The sequence below is a fragment of the Daphnia pulex genome, chromosome 4 (genome assembly GCF_021134715.1).
Source record: "Daphnia pulex isolate KAP4 chromosome 4, ASM2113471v1".
In the NCBI taxonomy this organism is placed as follows: Eukaryota; Metazoa; Arthropoda; class Branchiopoda; order Diplostraca; family Daphniidae; genus Daphnia; species Daphnia pulex.
In genome coordinates, this window is record NC_060020.1 from 5589729 (window position 1) to 5605791 (window position 16063).

Below are 16063 nucleotides of genomic sequence, written 5' to 3' on the forward strand. Positions count from 1 at the left end.
AAAAATTTTGTCGTTTTTCCTTTGGCTTTGCCACGGCTATATACACACTACCCCCCACCCAGTCCTACTCTATTAGCGTTTAAGTATCCAAGATGACGTGGCTGCTGCGCCAATGTGAGTTGATATTATCCTGTAATATTATTATGCCCATATAGCTCCAGCAGTTTGCCTTTCTTTTTATTTTAGGGGTGGAAAAACGCTGGCTGATCGACGTGTAATGCATCCATCCGGATATATAGAGAGTCCACACACACACTTTAGTGATTGCATCCGAAGGCATAAATAATAAAAATAAAAGGGAAACAAAGTTGATTGAAAGAGACTATAGAAATATTGACAAACTCTGCCGAATGTGGATAGAGACGGTGGTAAAGGCAGCGTGCTGCTGTTTGTGTGGGAGGATGACGAGAATTGGTTACGACGGAGTATGCGCCGACGACGACTACCTCCTCCGTGAGTCGAGCGCGGATCGTTTTTTGTTCCCCCCTCCCGGTCCGTCCTGGTTTTCTCGGCCGGCCACCAGCGCTCAGTCCGTGCTGACGCTTGAAACCGTCGAGACTGATCTCTTTCACTCTCTCTCTCTCTCTTTGCTGTCCTTTTCCATTTCACAGACAATCTGTGGCCTCCAAAAGACTTTTACTTCGCAACTCACCTTGAGTAACGAAGTACATCCTGCAATTTAAGAAAATAACATTAAAAAGGAAAAATCCAGGACGTAGCCTCCACACATCATCGGAGGGAAGAAAAAATTCCCCGTCATTTAAGATTCATATACACAGAGGCGGACCCCTTTGGGTTTGGTTGTTGTTGAGGAGTGCACCGTTAGATTAGGTTTTATTCCGCGCAGATGCGGAGGACAAGGTGAGTCGCGCGCGTGATGAGTGCAGCAATCGCACGGTGTGACAACGGTGTGCGTCCAATTCAGGCGAAAAAAAGATGGCGACTGCTGGCTCTTTTCGTTCATTAGGTCTCCGAGTTAAATCCAATTGACTTGACGGACTTTTTAATTCGAATTGAGCTCTAGTGTTGCTAGAGACGTGAATTATTTCAACGAAAAACTACGCGTCTTTCTGTGCGGGACCCCCTGATGGGATTTGTTGCCAACTCGACTCCAGCCAATAGCAACTGTGTCATCATAAATACTCTGGCAAGTGTGTGTTTACAGATGTGAAGTTGGGGACAGACATTGTTTTCTACTAGGAGAAAGAAAGGAAAATTGAGGGATTGAAAGAAGAAGAAAAGTGCAACGAAAAAACCAACTTGTTGAAAACTATCTACCCCCCTCTCTAGGACCAGTTCTTCACAGTTGCAGTCCTGCCCGATTGTTGTTTGTTGTGATTTCCGATTCACCTACAAGGTCAACTGAAGATGGCTGACCTAGAAGCAGTGCTGGCTGACGTCAGCTACTTGATGGCTATGGAGAAAAGCAAGTGCACTCCAGCTGCCCGTGCCAGCAAGAAAATCATACTTCCCGATCCCAGGTGAACAGCTTTCCTCTAAACTTTTTTGGTCACATTTTTGTTTACCTTTTCCTTTTTTCCTCCCCCAAATAGTGTCAGGAGTGTAACCCAAAAGTATCTGGAAAAGATAGGGGAAGTCACCTTTGACAAAATCTTCAATCAGCGATTAGGTAATGATTTTGCAAATTTTCAAGTGTGATTACATTTATCTGACTAATTCATTCATTACCCTAGGCTTCCTTCTTTTTAAACAATATTGTGAAGAAATCAGCGACGAACCCATACCTCAATTAGGATTCTACGAAGAGGTAAAACATAACCAACTAACGCTTAAAGAAAAACCTTTCGTCAGGTTTCTTGATTTAGAGTCATGATACTGTTATCGGCGTTGTGCCACTTCATATCAATTTTTTTCCTTGTAAATATCTGTCGAGTGACGTTCCAGATATTGGCTCAGTCGAACGTAAGAAATTCCCTAAAAGCGATAAGATGGGGGGAAAAAAGTAAGGAAACGAGGATAAAAAATGAAACAAGTAATGCCCAAAAGAAAGTTTTGTGGTGGATTACACGTCATTCATTCCGACAACTTCTCTCTTTTGTTGATCTACGTTGATCTTTTGATTCCGCTGGTGGATTACGTCGTGTCTCGGGATTGTTGTCGTGCCGTCTTCCGCTTTTTCCCTTCTATTTTACTCTCGAGTGGGCTGCTGCTCGTGAGGTGCAGGGAGGTAGGGTGGGGTGGGGTGGGTGAGGAGGAAAAGATTTCTCACGTCCTTTCGGTCGCAACTCTTAACTTGCTTGTCTTTTGTCCTCGCACTTTCCCCCCTTGTCCAGCCACGGGCTTTGTTTATTTGACTGGTCTTCTTTCTTTCTCTCTCCATTGCAAACCAAACGAGCTCCTCCTCTCTTTCGTTTTTACACATATATACACACACACACAAGGATCTTTCTGTCTACTGCAGCCATCTTCTTTTTCACGTTCTCTGCGTCGTCGTTTCTTATTCCGACAGAGAAAAAGAAGCCAAAAAGAGAGGAAAGAAAATGGGATGACGAGTGTACGCACACACACAGGCGCGTCTCTTCCTACTTCTCCTCCTCTCTCTCTCTCTCCCTCCTCCCTTTCCGCGATGATATACAGGATGGCCGATCAATAAAATGAGAACGTCTCCGGTTCCGGGAATAGTGGTATATGGGCTAAGAGAGAGAGAGAGTATTCAAGTAAAAATAAGAATAAATACAAGAAAAAAAGGCACTGAAATGAAAAGTTTGGAATTGAAACTTTAAAAGAAAACGACATAAATTGTATCTATATACCCGACAATGTCTGGTATATCCATATTTGTCTCGTTTGTCTACTCGACCCTCTAGCCCACTTTCCAATTCAAAAGGAGTAACAAAAGTAAAAGGTTATCGAATTCACCGACACATCTGTCGGATCCGACTTTATTCGTCTGTGTGCTATCCCAAAACTTTTCCCGAGTTCTTTTTTTTTTCTATCTGTCTTTTTGCTCCGATGGATGTAATCCATTGGCCTCGCGCGTGCGGGTCGTTATCGACCCTGAAAATTCATTTCCGGATCGCCCCTTTGCTCCCTCAAGCTCATCCCTCGTCTTCCTCACTCTTATCTCTATCCAATTTCGATGATGATGAACCCGGCGCGTAACACAACTCAAAGATGGCTGCACCGAGAGAGAGAGAGAGCCTTTTATTGTCTGGTAAATGAATAGCATCCAGCGATGGTTTTTTAACAAAGAATCGCCAAGAATCCAATCGGTTCCGTTTTTATATTCTTCCACATCGCATTGAGAAAACCGCCAGAGAGCCCAGCTTCTTTTAACATTTTCTCCCCTTTTCTTTTCATCAAGCCCCGTCATTATCCCTCATTTCGCCTGCAAAATTGCATGTTGGAACATTTCGGCGTGAAAGACGTTGGGCTAAGAAGAGAGATGATTGAACGTATGCATCAGGCGTCGTGATTAAACTGCTGTACGCTTGAAATACTGACAAAAGAAAAGTAGAGAGAGGAGAGAGAGAGATAAAAACTAGATGTCGAGGAAACGAGCTCAGGGTCGATTACTTTGGTTGCCTAGGAACTTGATTTGTCTGTATAAATACATTTCGCCTTTGCGGGGAAAAAGAATCTCGAGGATTTTTCCTTGCCGAGCTCTCGACGTCTAAAGAATTGTTTTGGCAGCCGGAACATTTTTCATTTGGGGGGACCTTTTTCTTCTGGCTGGTTTGGAAATTAAGCTCTATTTTGGGGTTTGTGACGTATATATTTCCCATTCGCCGGTCGTACCTGGCCAATTTCTTGTTCTTTTGCGACTAGGGTGATTGGAAATTCTTGTAACGCTGCGCTTCTGCGGTAGGGGGCAATGGATCTATCCGAAGCAACATGGCAACAACCAATGACCCACCGATTCCTCTCTGTCATCGACATAGATACTTCCGTTGCCCGGAAGTCATTCTTTGATCCAGCGAAGCTATCCCTTTGGCTCTTTCTCTTGGGTCTGGCTGAACTGGAACACTCTCCGGGCTCCCGTAGGGGATAATGGATCTTGTTGTTTCTTGGGTAGGAAGAGGAGTGGTTGCTTTTTACTCGTTGGACGCCCAGTCAGCAGCCTCTCTCTCCCTCTAATGACACGAACTTTCGTTTCCCATTTTTCTTTCGATTCTTTTTCATTCGTGAAAGGAAGAAGAGGGCTTGATTTTTTTTCCGCACCAGAAGCGTGCGGGCATTGACTTCCGGATTTTTCCATCCGATATGTCCATCCATTCCTGCGTTCCTTTTTGTCGTCTTCCTTCTTCTTCGGAAGTCCTTAACGGGCCGCGACAGCGAATCGCTGATGCAGACGGCTCCTAATTGCTCGCGCCGTCTGTCAACCATCAACGGCCGGCGGGAATGGAAGAGCCTCGTTGCGCACGACCGTTGTCGGATCCAATCGATTTACTGGAAGAGGTAGACGAGTGGATTTGTGATGAGAGAACCTGAGCGACGACGGGAAAGCTTCTTCTCATCTTTTTTGAGAAACGGGGCAAATATTCTAGAACAGAAAGGAGTTTCTTGATTGAATCGGTTTTCTCGTGTTCGTGCCTTATGTTTACTCTGACGCTTCAAAGGCTCAGGCCAGGAAGAGGAAGGTTATAGTTCGATGCACAAGAGAAACTGGAACATGGAGGCAAAAAGAGAAATGATTGATTTGCTCACACTAATAGGTTTTGGGCCTGAGTGGAGGCGACAGTCGACGAGATGTTGCTTTGTTCCTTTCTGTTAAAAAGCTGAAGAAATGAAATAAATTCATTTTGTTTGTTTTCTTTCTTTTTTTTTGAAAAATTTATTTGCAGATCAAACGCTACGAGAAACTGGAAACGATTGAAGACAGACGGAAACTTGCCCGGGAGATTTACGACAATTTCATCATGAAAGAACTGCTGTCGCATACGCACGTAATGATAATTCTACTATTGCTTGACTGTTTGGTTAGCCACGTAATTCGCCCGTTGTTTTTTCCCTCTCGGATGTGTCTGTTTTGGCACACACGCAGAGAGACGGGGCACCTCCTCAGGTTTCTTTCACCAATTTGAACTCATTGGATTGATCTTATTAAGCTTGTTGCCGTTGCCCTAGTTTCCTTTTTATCCATTGACACTGTAATGTGCCGTCTCTGTTCGTGTGCTACGTGGTGTGTGACTCGGTCCCTCGTTTTCCGCCCTTGGTGGATAACAAGGCAAACACGAAAGTGATGACAAAAGAAGAAGAGAAGAACAGAAGCAGAATGGCGTGTACGGCTATTTCACCCCATGAGGCGGAATTAAAAACGTGACGGACAAGCTCGACATTCGATTTAAGAACAGCTTGAGAACAAGACAGGAGAAGGTCACAGTATAGACGAGCAAGGAAAAGACTTGCCAAACAAGAAATCAATAGCATGTCTACTTTTGACACAACCCTTGCCTCCTTCGTTTTAAAAATGTCGAATGAAAAGAAAGTAGTAGGAGTCGCCTCTTAATGGGTTTTTTTCTTTCTTTCTTTTTCTCCCGACTGTCACATTTTCTGGCCAAGGATTCAGGAATGAAAGAAGAGGGAGAGAAAAGTGGAAATAGTCCCCCACTGAAAATGAAATGCCTAGCTTTAGTTCGATGCGTTTTCAGGCTCCGTTAGTGACCCTTTTGAGGGCGACATCCGTTAACATTAAAGCGGTCGTTTGAATGACATTTGTAATTCTCTTCTTTGAAAAGTTAAGAGCAAACATAAAAATGAAACGCTTTAATCTATTCTGTTTGTGGGCGGCACCTTATCCGGACGACGCAGACTTATTCCAAAGAGGCTGTGGCTCACGTCCAGAAATACTTGACCAAAAATGAAGTCCCGGCTCATCTGTTTGAGGTATAGATTTTTTATTTTTTTCTTTCTTTTTGTTACTTGTGTCGATCGTTCACTCTTGATTGAAACTTGTTCCCTTCTTTTTTGTTTTGTTGCCCTGCAGCCTTACATCGACGAGATCTTTACCCGTTTGCGGAGTGACATCTTTCGAAAGTTTGTCGAAAGCGACAAGTACACTCGTTTCTGTCAGTGGAAGAATCTCGAGCTCAACATCCAGGTATTGTAATATATCAATGTTGGAATATTCGTAATAGACCCCTTAGTAATGTGTATGTACCACCTGGTAGGTGTATTGTGTTTGTGCGCTGATGCTGTGGTCAATATTTGATTCGATTCCTTTTTTTTTGTTGCGCAGTTGACTATGAACGATTTCAGCGTTCACCGAATCATTGGCCGCGGCGGTTTCGGTGAGGTCTATGGCTGCCGGAAGGCCGACACTGGCAAAATGTACGCCATGAAATGCCTGGATAAGAAACGCATCAAAATGAAACAGGGCGAAACGTTGGCTCTCAACGAGCGTATCATGCTCTCTTTGGTCAGCACCGGTGTAAGTGGATCTATACATTTTTTTCTCTTCTATTCTCGCATTTCTCCTTTTTGTTTGGATGAAATCCAAGTTTCATTTCGTTTATTCTACTTTTTTTTGTTTCGTCTGTTTGTTTGTTTGCTTGCTGCTTTTTGCCTCTAGTCTCTCCCGCCCGTTTGGTTTTTCGCAGTGGGAACAACTATTCCGAAAGTTGGTTGGCCTGATCAATAAAGAGCGGAATTCCCAGGGAAAGCATTGGAGCTCCCTTTCCGCGTCACTTAAGGGGCCTACCCGCACTGTATAATGCGCGTATATAGTTTGGGTTCCAGGCTCGTTGCAATTTCCCTCGGTGGGTTGAATGAGTCGAGTTCTGGGTGGAGGGTGATTGAATGCTTTTTGCCTAGAAGGAGCTGGGACGATGGATATATCTAAGAGAGAGAGAGATACCGATGAATATTCACGCACGAGTTATAACCCAAGTCAGAACTTGGGAAAAGAAAGAAACGGTCCGAATGTGTCTGGCACAAAAATGGAATTGTAGTAGTACTAGCCGCTGGATTTCAGATGAATAAATAAAGAGAACAAGTTCCGACTAAGATTGGGGAGGATCCATTTCCAAATGATGAAAAAATAAAAAAACAACTTTTTTTTTTGTTTCCTTCGTTCTCTCTCTCGGGTCCTGTCGATTTATTTTTTTTATCCCGCTTCAGCTCCCCATTTCTCTTTCTCTCCCAGTCATGCAGAGATGGAAAGGGGGGGAAATTGAAAGATAACAATCTGCCAAGCCGTTGTCGGGGAAATGGCCCACTGCCTTCGAGTCAATAGGGAATCGGCGAAATACGAGCGCCAGGGCTCGACCAGAGAAAAAGGGTTTTTGAACAGACCTAATAAAAAAGAATAATCATAAATAAAAACAGCCAACTGTCGTTTAAGTTTTTTCTTGTTTTTATGATTTTAAAAAGAAAAATATTCCAGTTGAGTTTCATCCTTTTCCAAGCCGCTTAACACACCATCACTCACACTTTTGAGAGTTTAATTTCGATTCGTATCGACGATTGGTTGTTCGTTTTTTTTTTCTCCGCTTTGTTTTCTTTCGGAAAGAAATTCGATCCAATGTTGTTGTTGATGTTGTTCATGACATTTCGTGTTTCCTTTTTCCCTAGGCGGACTGCCCTTTTATTGTCTGCATGACTTACGCGTTCCATACGCCGGACAAGCTTTGCTTTGTGCTGGATCTGATGAACGGCGGCGACCTGCACTATCATCTCTCTCAGCACGGCGTCTTCAACGAACAGGAGATGCGTTTCTACGCCGCCGAAGTCATTCTAGGTAAAAGGGAAAAAAAAAGAGCCAACACTTTTTCTTTTTTCTTTTCTTTTTTCGTATCACTAGCCGGACGGGCTGCTCCTCTTTTGTGCTTGTTTATTTTTACCACAATCATGAAGGAGATAATAGGTGCCGTCGTTAACACGGGCGGGAAAGATTACACGACCCCCCAAAAAAGAAGAAGAAAAAAAAAAGTTAGACGACGCAAAAGGTGGCCCGTTTTCTCTCGCTCCTGAAACATCAAAAATAGCTCCAAAGAGATAGAGAGAAAACTTTTTTTTTTATTATTATTATTTTTTGATCAAATAGAGAAAAGCCACTACTCTTGATGAAATCATCGAATGCCAGAAGGAAAGAGACCTCGGGGCTTGCGCCCTCAAAAAGGAGCGAGTGCAACGTCCATCCAAATAAATCAGCCATATTGACCGAGGTGGAGATATAGAGGGGGGGAGCTAGCTAGCGGTCTCATGACGAAGATCGAGCCGAGCCCCATTTCATGTCATTACCCCGGTCGGTATATAATACGTTGAGGGTATAACATGTCTCTCTCTCTCTCTGTGTGTGTGTCTATCTTTATCTTCCATATATATATATTGTGTATGCGCTTTGTTGCGTAAAGCGCAGACGCGAGTATCGCAGAAAAGGGAGATGGGGTGGAGGACAGAGAGAGAAAAGGAGAACGCGGGAGTGAAAGCCAAGAAAACAAAGAAGATAAAGAAAGAAGAAGAAAAAAGTGAGTTAGACATAGAGAGAGAATAGCAAACTCTCTGTGTCCGTCGTCCCGTTGCTCTGCCCTTAGCGCGCGCCACAAAAGAAGTAGCTTTATCTGAATAGAGCACCGCGGCCCACCAAGTCACGAACGGTCCGCCGTTGCCCTGACAACGGCCGGGGACTCGGATCCGACGGACCCCACCTTCAGCCATGTAGGCTCTTTCCCTGGCCCTTCGATTATTTAGTTTTTTTTTTCGAACGGCATTTGACCTGGTTGAATGACGAGCAAAACCTTAACCGTAAAAGAATGCAGAGAAATAAAGAGAGACATGTCTTAAGAGTTTGTTTTGAAGCGAGCAGAGAAAGTCACACTGGATCGGGTGAGAGACAGAGCCGAGGAAAAAAGGATCGGATCGATATGGTTCATGCGAGTTATATCCGCGTCTCTTCGTGTCACTTGTCTCCAAAGTCAATGATGTGATGTTGTTGTTTTTCAACCCAACTTTTTTTGGGGGTGTTTGTTGGATTATGAATTTTTTCCATCCATTCTTTACTTCTTTTCTTGTTTTTTTGGCAGGTCTGGAACACATGCACAGGAGGTTCATAGTCTACCGTGATTTGAAGCCAGCCAACATCCTACTCGACGAGCACGGGCACGTCCGCATCTCTGATTTGGGATTGGCTTGCGATTTCTCCAAGAAGAAGCCTCACGCTAGCGTGTAAGTTGACCGCTTTTGTCACTGATGATTCGCGTTCCTGGATGGCGGTGGGGGAGAGAGATAAAGATCGATTGTGTGTGTCATAACGGAAGCGACGTCTCTCATTCCGTATATTTGCATATGGGTGGATGAAGTTATAAAGGGACTGCTGGAGCAGCTGCGGGGTTGGGTTTTTTCTTTCGTACAAAGTTGACGGCGGAAACCCAAATTGAGAAATGATGACTCATTGTTCATTAAGCCTTGTTGTGGAATGCCAAGAGAACAGACGGGGGGGGGGGATTCGATCGCCTTTGTCGTGATTTGCTCTCATACGAGTCGGGACACACGAAATTGGCCCCTCTCGCTTCAGGAATCCTGGCGTTGGCTCTCTTGTCCTTTTCCTTGTAGGTTGTTGCTATCGACCTGCCAGCTCCTCGTAGACAGTTCGACAACGTAGCATAACTGCCGTGCAGCCAAGTCTTGCAATCACGCTCCCCAACTTCCCAAAGTTTCCCATACTACACGAGCACACACACACTCGTAGCTCAAGTCAAAAAGAAAACAAAAGAAACAAGAAGAAGACCGCCATTTCGCCGTTTGATCGCGTTCTTCTTTTTCTTTTTTCCCCTTCGTTTTTTATCGCTATTCCTTGCCATTACCAACCGTCAGCGGAATCTCGGCTCCCTGAGGCCGCTCCGATGATGTGTATGCTCAACTTTTGCGTTGACAATCGACGTTGGGTGGGTTCAGAGATGGGAGGCTGGCTGGAAGGTAGAGCGTGATGCAGTTACCTCCCCGTCCCGATAGGGAAAGACAAATTTCTGACGAGAGTTGCCGGCGTTTGTGTGTCTGTTTATTGAATGTTTTGTTTGTTTGTTTGTTTTTTGATTGTCTGTTTGTTTATTCATTGCGTTTTTTTTCTCTCTCTATTCATATTACAGCGGAACTCACGGCTACATGGCGCCTGAAGTCTTGTCAAAAGGCACAGCCTACGATTCCAGCGCCGATTGGTTCAGCTTCGGCTGCATGCTGTACAAACTGCTCAAAGGCCATTCGCCGTTCCGTCAGCACAAGACGAAAGACAAGCACGAGATTGACCGGATGACGTTGACCATGGTATTATAATCATCCCGTCGTTCAGCCGTGTCCCATCCATCCTTTCTCGGCTGTAAACACACACACACCCACATATACACACAGCAGCAGCAGCAGTATATGATCGCCTACTCTGCTCTGCGTACATAAGATATTACGTATGGGCAGCCGTTTACTGTGTAAAGTCTAGTTGGGAACTGTCGCTGGGTCTAGTCGGGAAGGAGCAGCCGAGGAGAAGAAGAAGAAGATGCCGAGGATATCCTCGACCCGCCTTTTTCCTTTGTCCCCGGGGCGTTTCACGCTTTTGATGTAGACATACACCAAGACATTCAAAGGAAAGATATGGCTCACTTTGAGCGAAACTGACTGTGTGTGTGTGTATGTGTGTACAGACCGCCCACACTTATATCCATGCATGGCGTCTATATAATGGTATAGACGCTCTATTTATAAAATAATACTAAAAGAGAAAGAGGGAGGAAAGAAGGCGATTTCGGGGGGGACAGAAGAAAGAAAGTCTGCACTGTACTACTACTAGTATAGATATATATATGTATAAGTCGGATAGAATGCGAGTCGATTGTTAATGCTATTGGTCCTTACTTCCGTTTCGGTTTGGTTGATGGCACAATAGAACGTTGAACTGCCCGACAACTTCTCCAACGAGCTGAGAACTTTGCTGGAAGGACTTCTTCATCGCGACGTCGATAAACGACTCGGCTGCCGCGGACGAGGGTAAGCTGGACGCACACACAACAAAAATAAAAAAATAAATAAAAAGGAGAAATCCTAGTCGTCGATCAAGTTTTTTCATCGTCGTTTCTCGTCGATCAATATTAAAGCGGTCGCTGGCATTTTGATATTCTCATTGCAGAGCTGAAGAAGTCAAAGGCCATCCCTTCTTCCTTGGTGTCGACTGGCAGCAAGTCTACATGCAAAAATATCCACCGCCGCTGATTCCCCCTCGGGGTGAAGTCAACGCCGCCGACGCTTTTGACATTGGATCCTTTGATGAGGAGGACACGAAAGGATACAAGGTAACTACTACGTCTTACTAGCCCGCCCCGATGCATAACGGCGTCGTTTTATCGATTTATACTCCCGCCGCCATTCAATCCGTTGAATCGTCATTCATCCAATCCTTTGGCTTGTTATTCCCCACAGCTGACCGAGAAGGACCAAGAGCTCTACCAGAACTTTCCGCTGGTCATTTCGGAGCGTTGGCAGTCGGAAGTGTCTGACACGGTCTTCGATACTATCAACCAGGAAGCTGACAAAGCCGAGGCCAAGAAGAAATCCAAACACCGGAAATTCGATCTCGACGAGAAAGGTCGGTTGTTGTTGTCATTTTGACGGCCGTGTTGGATATATATACGCCGTTACTTTTTCTCCTTTTTCGTCCCCTGTCCATCTGTCCGCCTTCTTTCGCAGTTGTCGGATGGCACCGACGAGAATTGCGTCGTGCATGACTAAGTAGATGGGGCAAGGAGTGGGGGGAAAACTGACTTGTGCTGCCTGGTAGTAGTCAGTCACTTTCTCTTCTCTGTGAGCCTTGCCGGCAACAATCGATCCTGATGTCATCCTCTTAACCTCTCCCAGGCTGCCTTTGTTCTCTTTTCGCACGGAATCATTGATTTGGTCAAAGTGCCCCTGGCGTGGACCGCCGCGTCTCTTTATTTCCAAGATCATTGGCTTGGCCCTACAAGTGGCTTTATTGTCTTTCGGTCGTCAGGCTGGAGAGCAAGCAGCTCATCTTGTTGATCGATTTCGACGTCCATAGCCCAGTGAGCTGCCGTCCGTACTAGTTTTCCCCCCTTGTCGCCGTCAGTCGGCGTCGGGCCTTGTTTATTTTCGCCTTCATTCCTTTCATTTCTTTTTTTTTTCTTTCATTGCCACTGGAGACTCAGCTCTTCTGCTGTTTATTTGACATTTTCTCGTATTGTTTTGTTTTCTTTCCTATTTTGTTTTACCCAATATCTTTTTTTTTTCTTCCTCCGTGTGCGCGTTTCCTTACCAACAGATTCCGACTGCATCCTTCACGGGTACATCAAGAAGTTGGGCGGACCTTTTGCGTCGGCCTGGCAGACCAGATACGCCCGCCTCTATCCCAACAGACTGGAATTGCATTACGAGTCTTCAAGTTCGAAGCCGGAACTCGTTTTGATGGATCACGTTGAAGAAATCAATTCGGAACTGACGACCTTCAAGGGCGAGCAGAGCATCCTCCTTCGTACCAAAGAAGGCGGCCGGGTTGTGCTCACAAATCAGGTAAACTTTAATGTCGTTTCAGCTCGATTCTCTTTTCGCCCGGCTCTCGATGGTGGGCTGCGACCGGGAAGGAGAGCCAGCAACTGATCAAAGACAAGGTCTCACTTAACTCTTTTGACTGTGTTTTCCATCCAATCAAAGGACGAAATTGGCTTGAAAGAATGGCTTCATTCCCTGCGAACGGCGCATAAAGGCTCAGTCGAGCTGCTGGCCAACATGGCACGCAAGGCTGGCAAGATCTACGGGACGGACATGGACGCCAACAACCGCCAGCACACCCAGCACAACAGTCCTTTGGCCTCGAGGAGCACCAATGGCACTTAAAAGTGAGCTCCAACCACCCGGCCCGTCCATTTGCAAAAAATAGAAAACAAAAATTCAAAAAAAAGGGGGATAAGTAGAAGAAGAAGAAAGACGAAAGGAAATGAATAAGAAAAAGATGAAAAGGTGGAAGGATAATGGGAACCTTCGGCACACAGAGTCTCTAACTATAGGCCGATTGTATTGCATTCAAAACCTTTGAAGCACAAGAGTAAGGAGCCAGAGCTGCGGGAATGGACATACATACTCTTTCAATTTGTACTCTTTCGATTGCATACCACTCCGGATGTGGAGGGGCAAAAAAAAAAGATTGATATTGATTGGCTGATTTACTAGTCCCCTCCGCCGAACTGCTTTTTTTTTTTTTACTTTTTTTAATCAATTTCCTTTTTTTCTTTTCAGTGGAACGTGAGAAATGTCATTGTGAATGCCTTTTCTTCCCCAATTGTGTAGTAGACCTGGCCGAGAATAGAAATCGAGCTCACGATCAAGATCGGGAATGAGTAAGGGTCCGGCTCCTGACCAATCTTTCGGCAGATAGACACAGGCAAGAGAAGGGTATACAGCATCTGAGATTGAATTCCCCATTTGGCCATTCTCTTCTTCTTTTTATTGCGTTTCCTTTTCCCCCCATCTTTTTAATTTGATTCTGCACCTTTGATTGATATTATTATTCTTTTACCCATTGAATTTCCCCCCTCTTTCTTTCCGTGTTGGAAATCATCTCCCGACGGTTCTGAAACGAACGAGTGTGTCGTTGAAATGACAAATGTATTCTCCCGATTTACACTTGACTGCGCACTCGCAAACATTCTGATAGGTTTAATTATGTTTGACAAGGGAGGGAAAGAGAAAACGAAAAAAGATAGAACAAAACTGGGAGATGTAATACGTTGCAAGTTGTCGAGCCGTTGCCAATCGATGTTTGTGATGGAGAAATGAATACCGATCCGCTTTGGTTTTATTTATGTGTTTTTGTATCCGTTTTATTTTTGTTGGGAAGGTCCTAGTCGACACACACTTTCGCGCGCACCTCCCCTTCCATTTGTACACATTGTACAGAAGTAAAAAAAAAAAAGACAAAACAAAACAAATCTGCTTCTTCTTTTCAACTTCTTTCTTCTTCTTCTTCTTGGTCCTTTCAACTCTCCCGCGTACCCAGGTCGTATGTGCGTCTCTTTTTTTTATATATTTTTCAGTCTCCACTCGAAAAAAGAGCACCTGGCGTCGCGTGAGAGATGGATTCTCCCACGTCGAATGATGAAACGCACGCAAAGTGGGCCGTGATGGATGCAAGGCGCTCCATCATTGTTTATTTTACTTTCTTTTATGGATATTTGTTTCAAATAGGTCCCCGTACCTTTTGCTTTTGGATGGCCTCCTTTTTTACGTTTTTCGGTCGTTGGTTTTTATTTGATATAATCATTTAGTTTGTTTTTTCTCTTCTCCTTCAATTGGCCATATTTTTTCTTTCATATATATTACTTGGGTATTGTTGATCCGATTCGCGGATTCGCGTGCCAAGCTCATACGGTTTTTCCCCGTTTCTTTTGTTGTGTTTTTTTTTTTGTTTTGATTTTTTCTCGTGTACGTCTTGGTACTCCTCTTTCCCCTCTTACTGCGTGGTTTTTATTGATCGGGTCGATGCACGGTCGAGACAAGACGAGACATAAACCAAACAGTGTGCAATATATTGTCCAATTCCACCTGCCCCTTTTGTCCAGAGCTAATATCTTAACGTTCCGTGTATGGTCTGCTGCTTCTTTCTTCATTTTCTTGAGATTTAATTTCAAAAATTCGGACGCATTGCAACTGAATGAGATCCGGAAGAAACAGGACAGATGTATAAGAAGTAAAAGAAAGAAAGAGAGAGGAAAAAGCGAAAGCCATTTCTATATACGAGTTTTTTTGTACACATAATTGTTGGTCTAATCATGTTCATTGGAGCTGCGGTGACTTTCTTTTTTCCTTTTTCGATTTTTATTTTTTCAAAAAAACAAACAAAAACTGTTCTCTCTCTCTCTCTCCTTTTGATATGTCCATCCCCTTCTATCTCTCTTGTGACGCGATTATGTGCGTTTGTTATCTTGTTTAATTTGGGCTTTTGAATTTTAATCCAGCATTTTGTTTTGATTCAACATTCAGTTCTGTCCCTCCCTAAGGTGAAAAATTGTCTATCTCTTTGTCTCCTGTATCTCTCTCTCTCTCTTTTAAATCTCTCTCTATCTACCCCCCCTCCCAGCCCCTCAAAACAACTGTCAAATCGTTTTCTATAGTGTACATTGTCCGACCATTTGATGATGAATCGATTTTATTATTATCCCCGCCCCTCTCTCCGTTCAAATCTAATGTTTCGTTGTGCGCTCCGTAAAATCGACAACATTGATGACGATGAAGTGATGGATGACGACGATTCGAGGATTAAAAACAAAAACAAAACAAAAAAAAATTATAAGGAACAAACAAACACACTGACCCAAATGAAACAAATGAAAAACTAACACATTCAACTTGTAAACAAATATGTGCTCTCGAAGAATGACACTTGGTTTTGTTCAGATAAAAAAAAAAGGCGCAAAATTAAACGACATAGTCTTGAATCTTTCATTTGATTACGATCTATTTAAACTCGGCGGTCCGTGCTTCTCGTTTGCCTTTTCGGAAGTTGCGGAGCTTTAAGGCTAATCGATAACTCGTTACCGGTGAAAGGAAAAACTCGGGATGTATTTTTCACTCGTGCTGTCGACGGTTCTCCCAATTGTTTCGTGCGCAAGTTCATGACTTTCACGTACACACACAAGTTTGGGGTAGGCTAGCCATACGCCACCGCGTCTTTTCCAGGCTTTACGCAGAATTTTGTGACGTCATCAGCAATCAGCGCCGTGATTAAAAGCAGAAAAGTATTAAAAGAGTTAGACGAGGATAGTTAATTAGCTTCCACTGCTTGATACGTCTGCCGAATAATATGTATACTCATCGTTGCCTTTTATAACCGGGATGAAATCAGATTACTTGCTGTTGCCAAAATTGGATTTGTTCAAACGATCGATATGTCATGGAATTCGAGCTACTTTGGTGTGTGGGCATGGGTGGAAATGGCGTGATGTAGTGCCATTTGGAACTGATTTCTTAACTGCTAAATCCTTAATGTTAATTGCTAGTTTTTCTAGGAAATTTAGGATCACCTTCACGATTTTTTCGTTCCACTTTATAGAGCAGCAGTCTACCATCTAGAGCATCCACCTATCTCTGAGAGATGGCGTTACCGTCATTA

The 16063-nt window shown here is 44.0% G+C and overlaps 1 protein-coding gene across 2 annotated transcripts; it reads left to right on the forward strand.

Annotated features, from left to right (window-relative positions):
* The first annotated feature begins 523 nt into the window (after positions 1-523).
* LOC124192690 (G protein-coupled receptor kinase 1-like) lies at positions 524-15223 on the forward strand. 2 transcript variants are annotated; one of them, XM_046586137.1, is made up of 16 exons: positions 533-1481; positions 1554-1630; positions 1695-1768; positions 4806-4907; positions 5773-5847; positions 5948-6061; positions 6200-6391; positions 7534-7699; positions 8985-9126; positions 10047-10221; positions 10835-10935; positions 11075-11237; positions 11365-11530; positions 12221-12468; positions 12610-12794; positions 13192-15223. In XM_046586137.1, exons 1-15 carry the CDS (start codon positions 1369-1371, stop codon positions 12790-12792), a joined length of 2091 nt encoding a protein of 696 aa, XP_046442093.1. In that variant the 5' UTR covers positions 533-1368; the 3' UTR covers positions 12793-12794; positions 13192-15223. The 2 variants fall into 2 exon arrangements, with proteins under 2 accessions (XP_046442094.1, XP_046442093.1); XM_046586138.1 differs by having other exon boundaries at positions 524-1481; positions 12610-15223.
* Positions 15224-16063: the final 840 nt, after the last annotated feature.

Bases quoted from the DNA above. Each gene is read 5' to 3' on its own strand.
- LOC124192690 (XM_046586138.1), top strand. From the start codon at position 1,369: ATGGCTGACCTAGAAGCAGTGCTGGCTGACGTCAGCTACTTGATGGCT. The intron at 10,222-10,834 runs GTATTATAATCA...ATGGCACAATAG, and splicing joins ACCGGATGACGTTGACCATG to AACGTTGAACTGCCCGACAA. The intron at 12,469-12,609 runs GTAAACTTTAAT...ATCCAATCAAAG, and splicing joins GGGTTGTGCTCACAAATCAG to GACGAAATTGGCTTGAAAGA.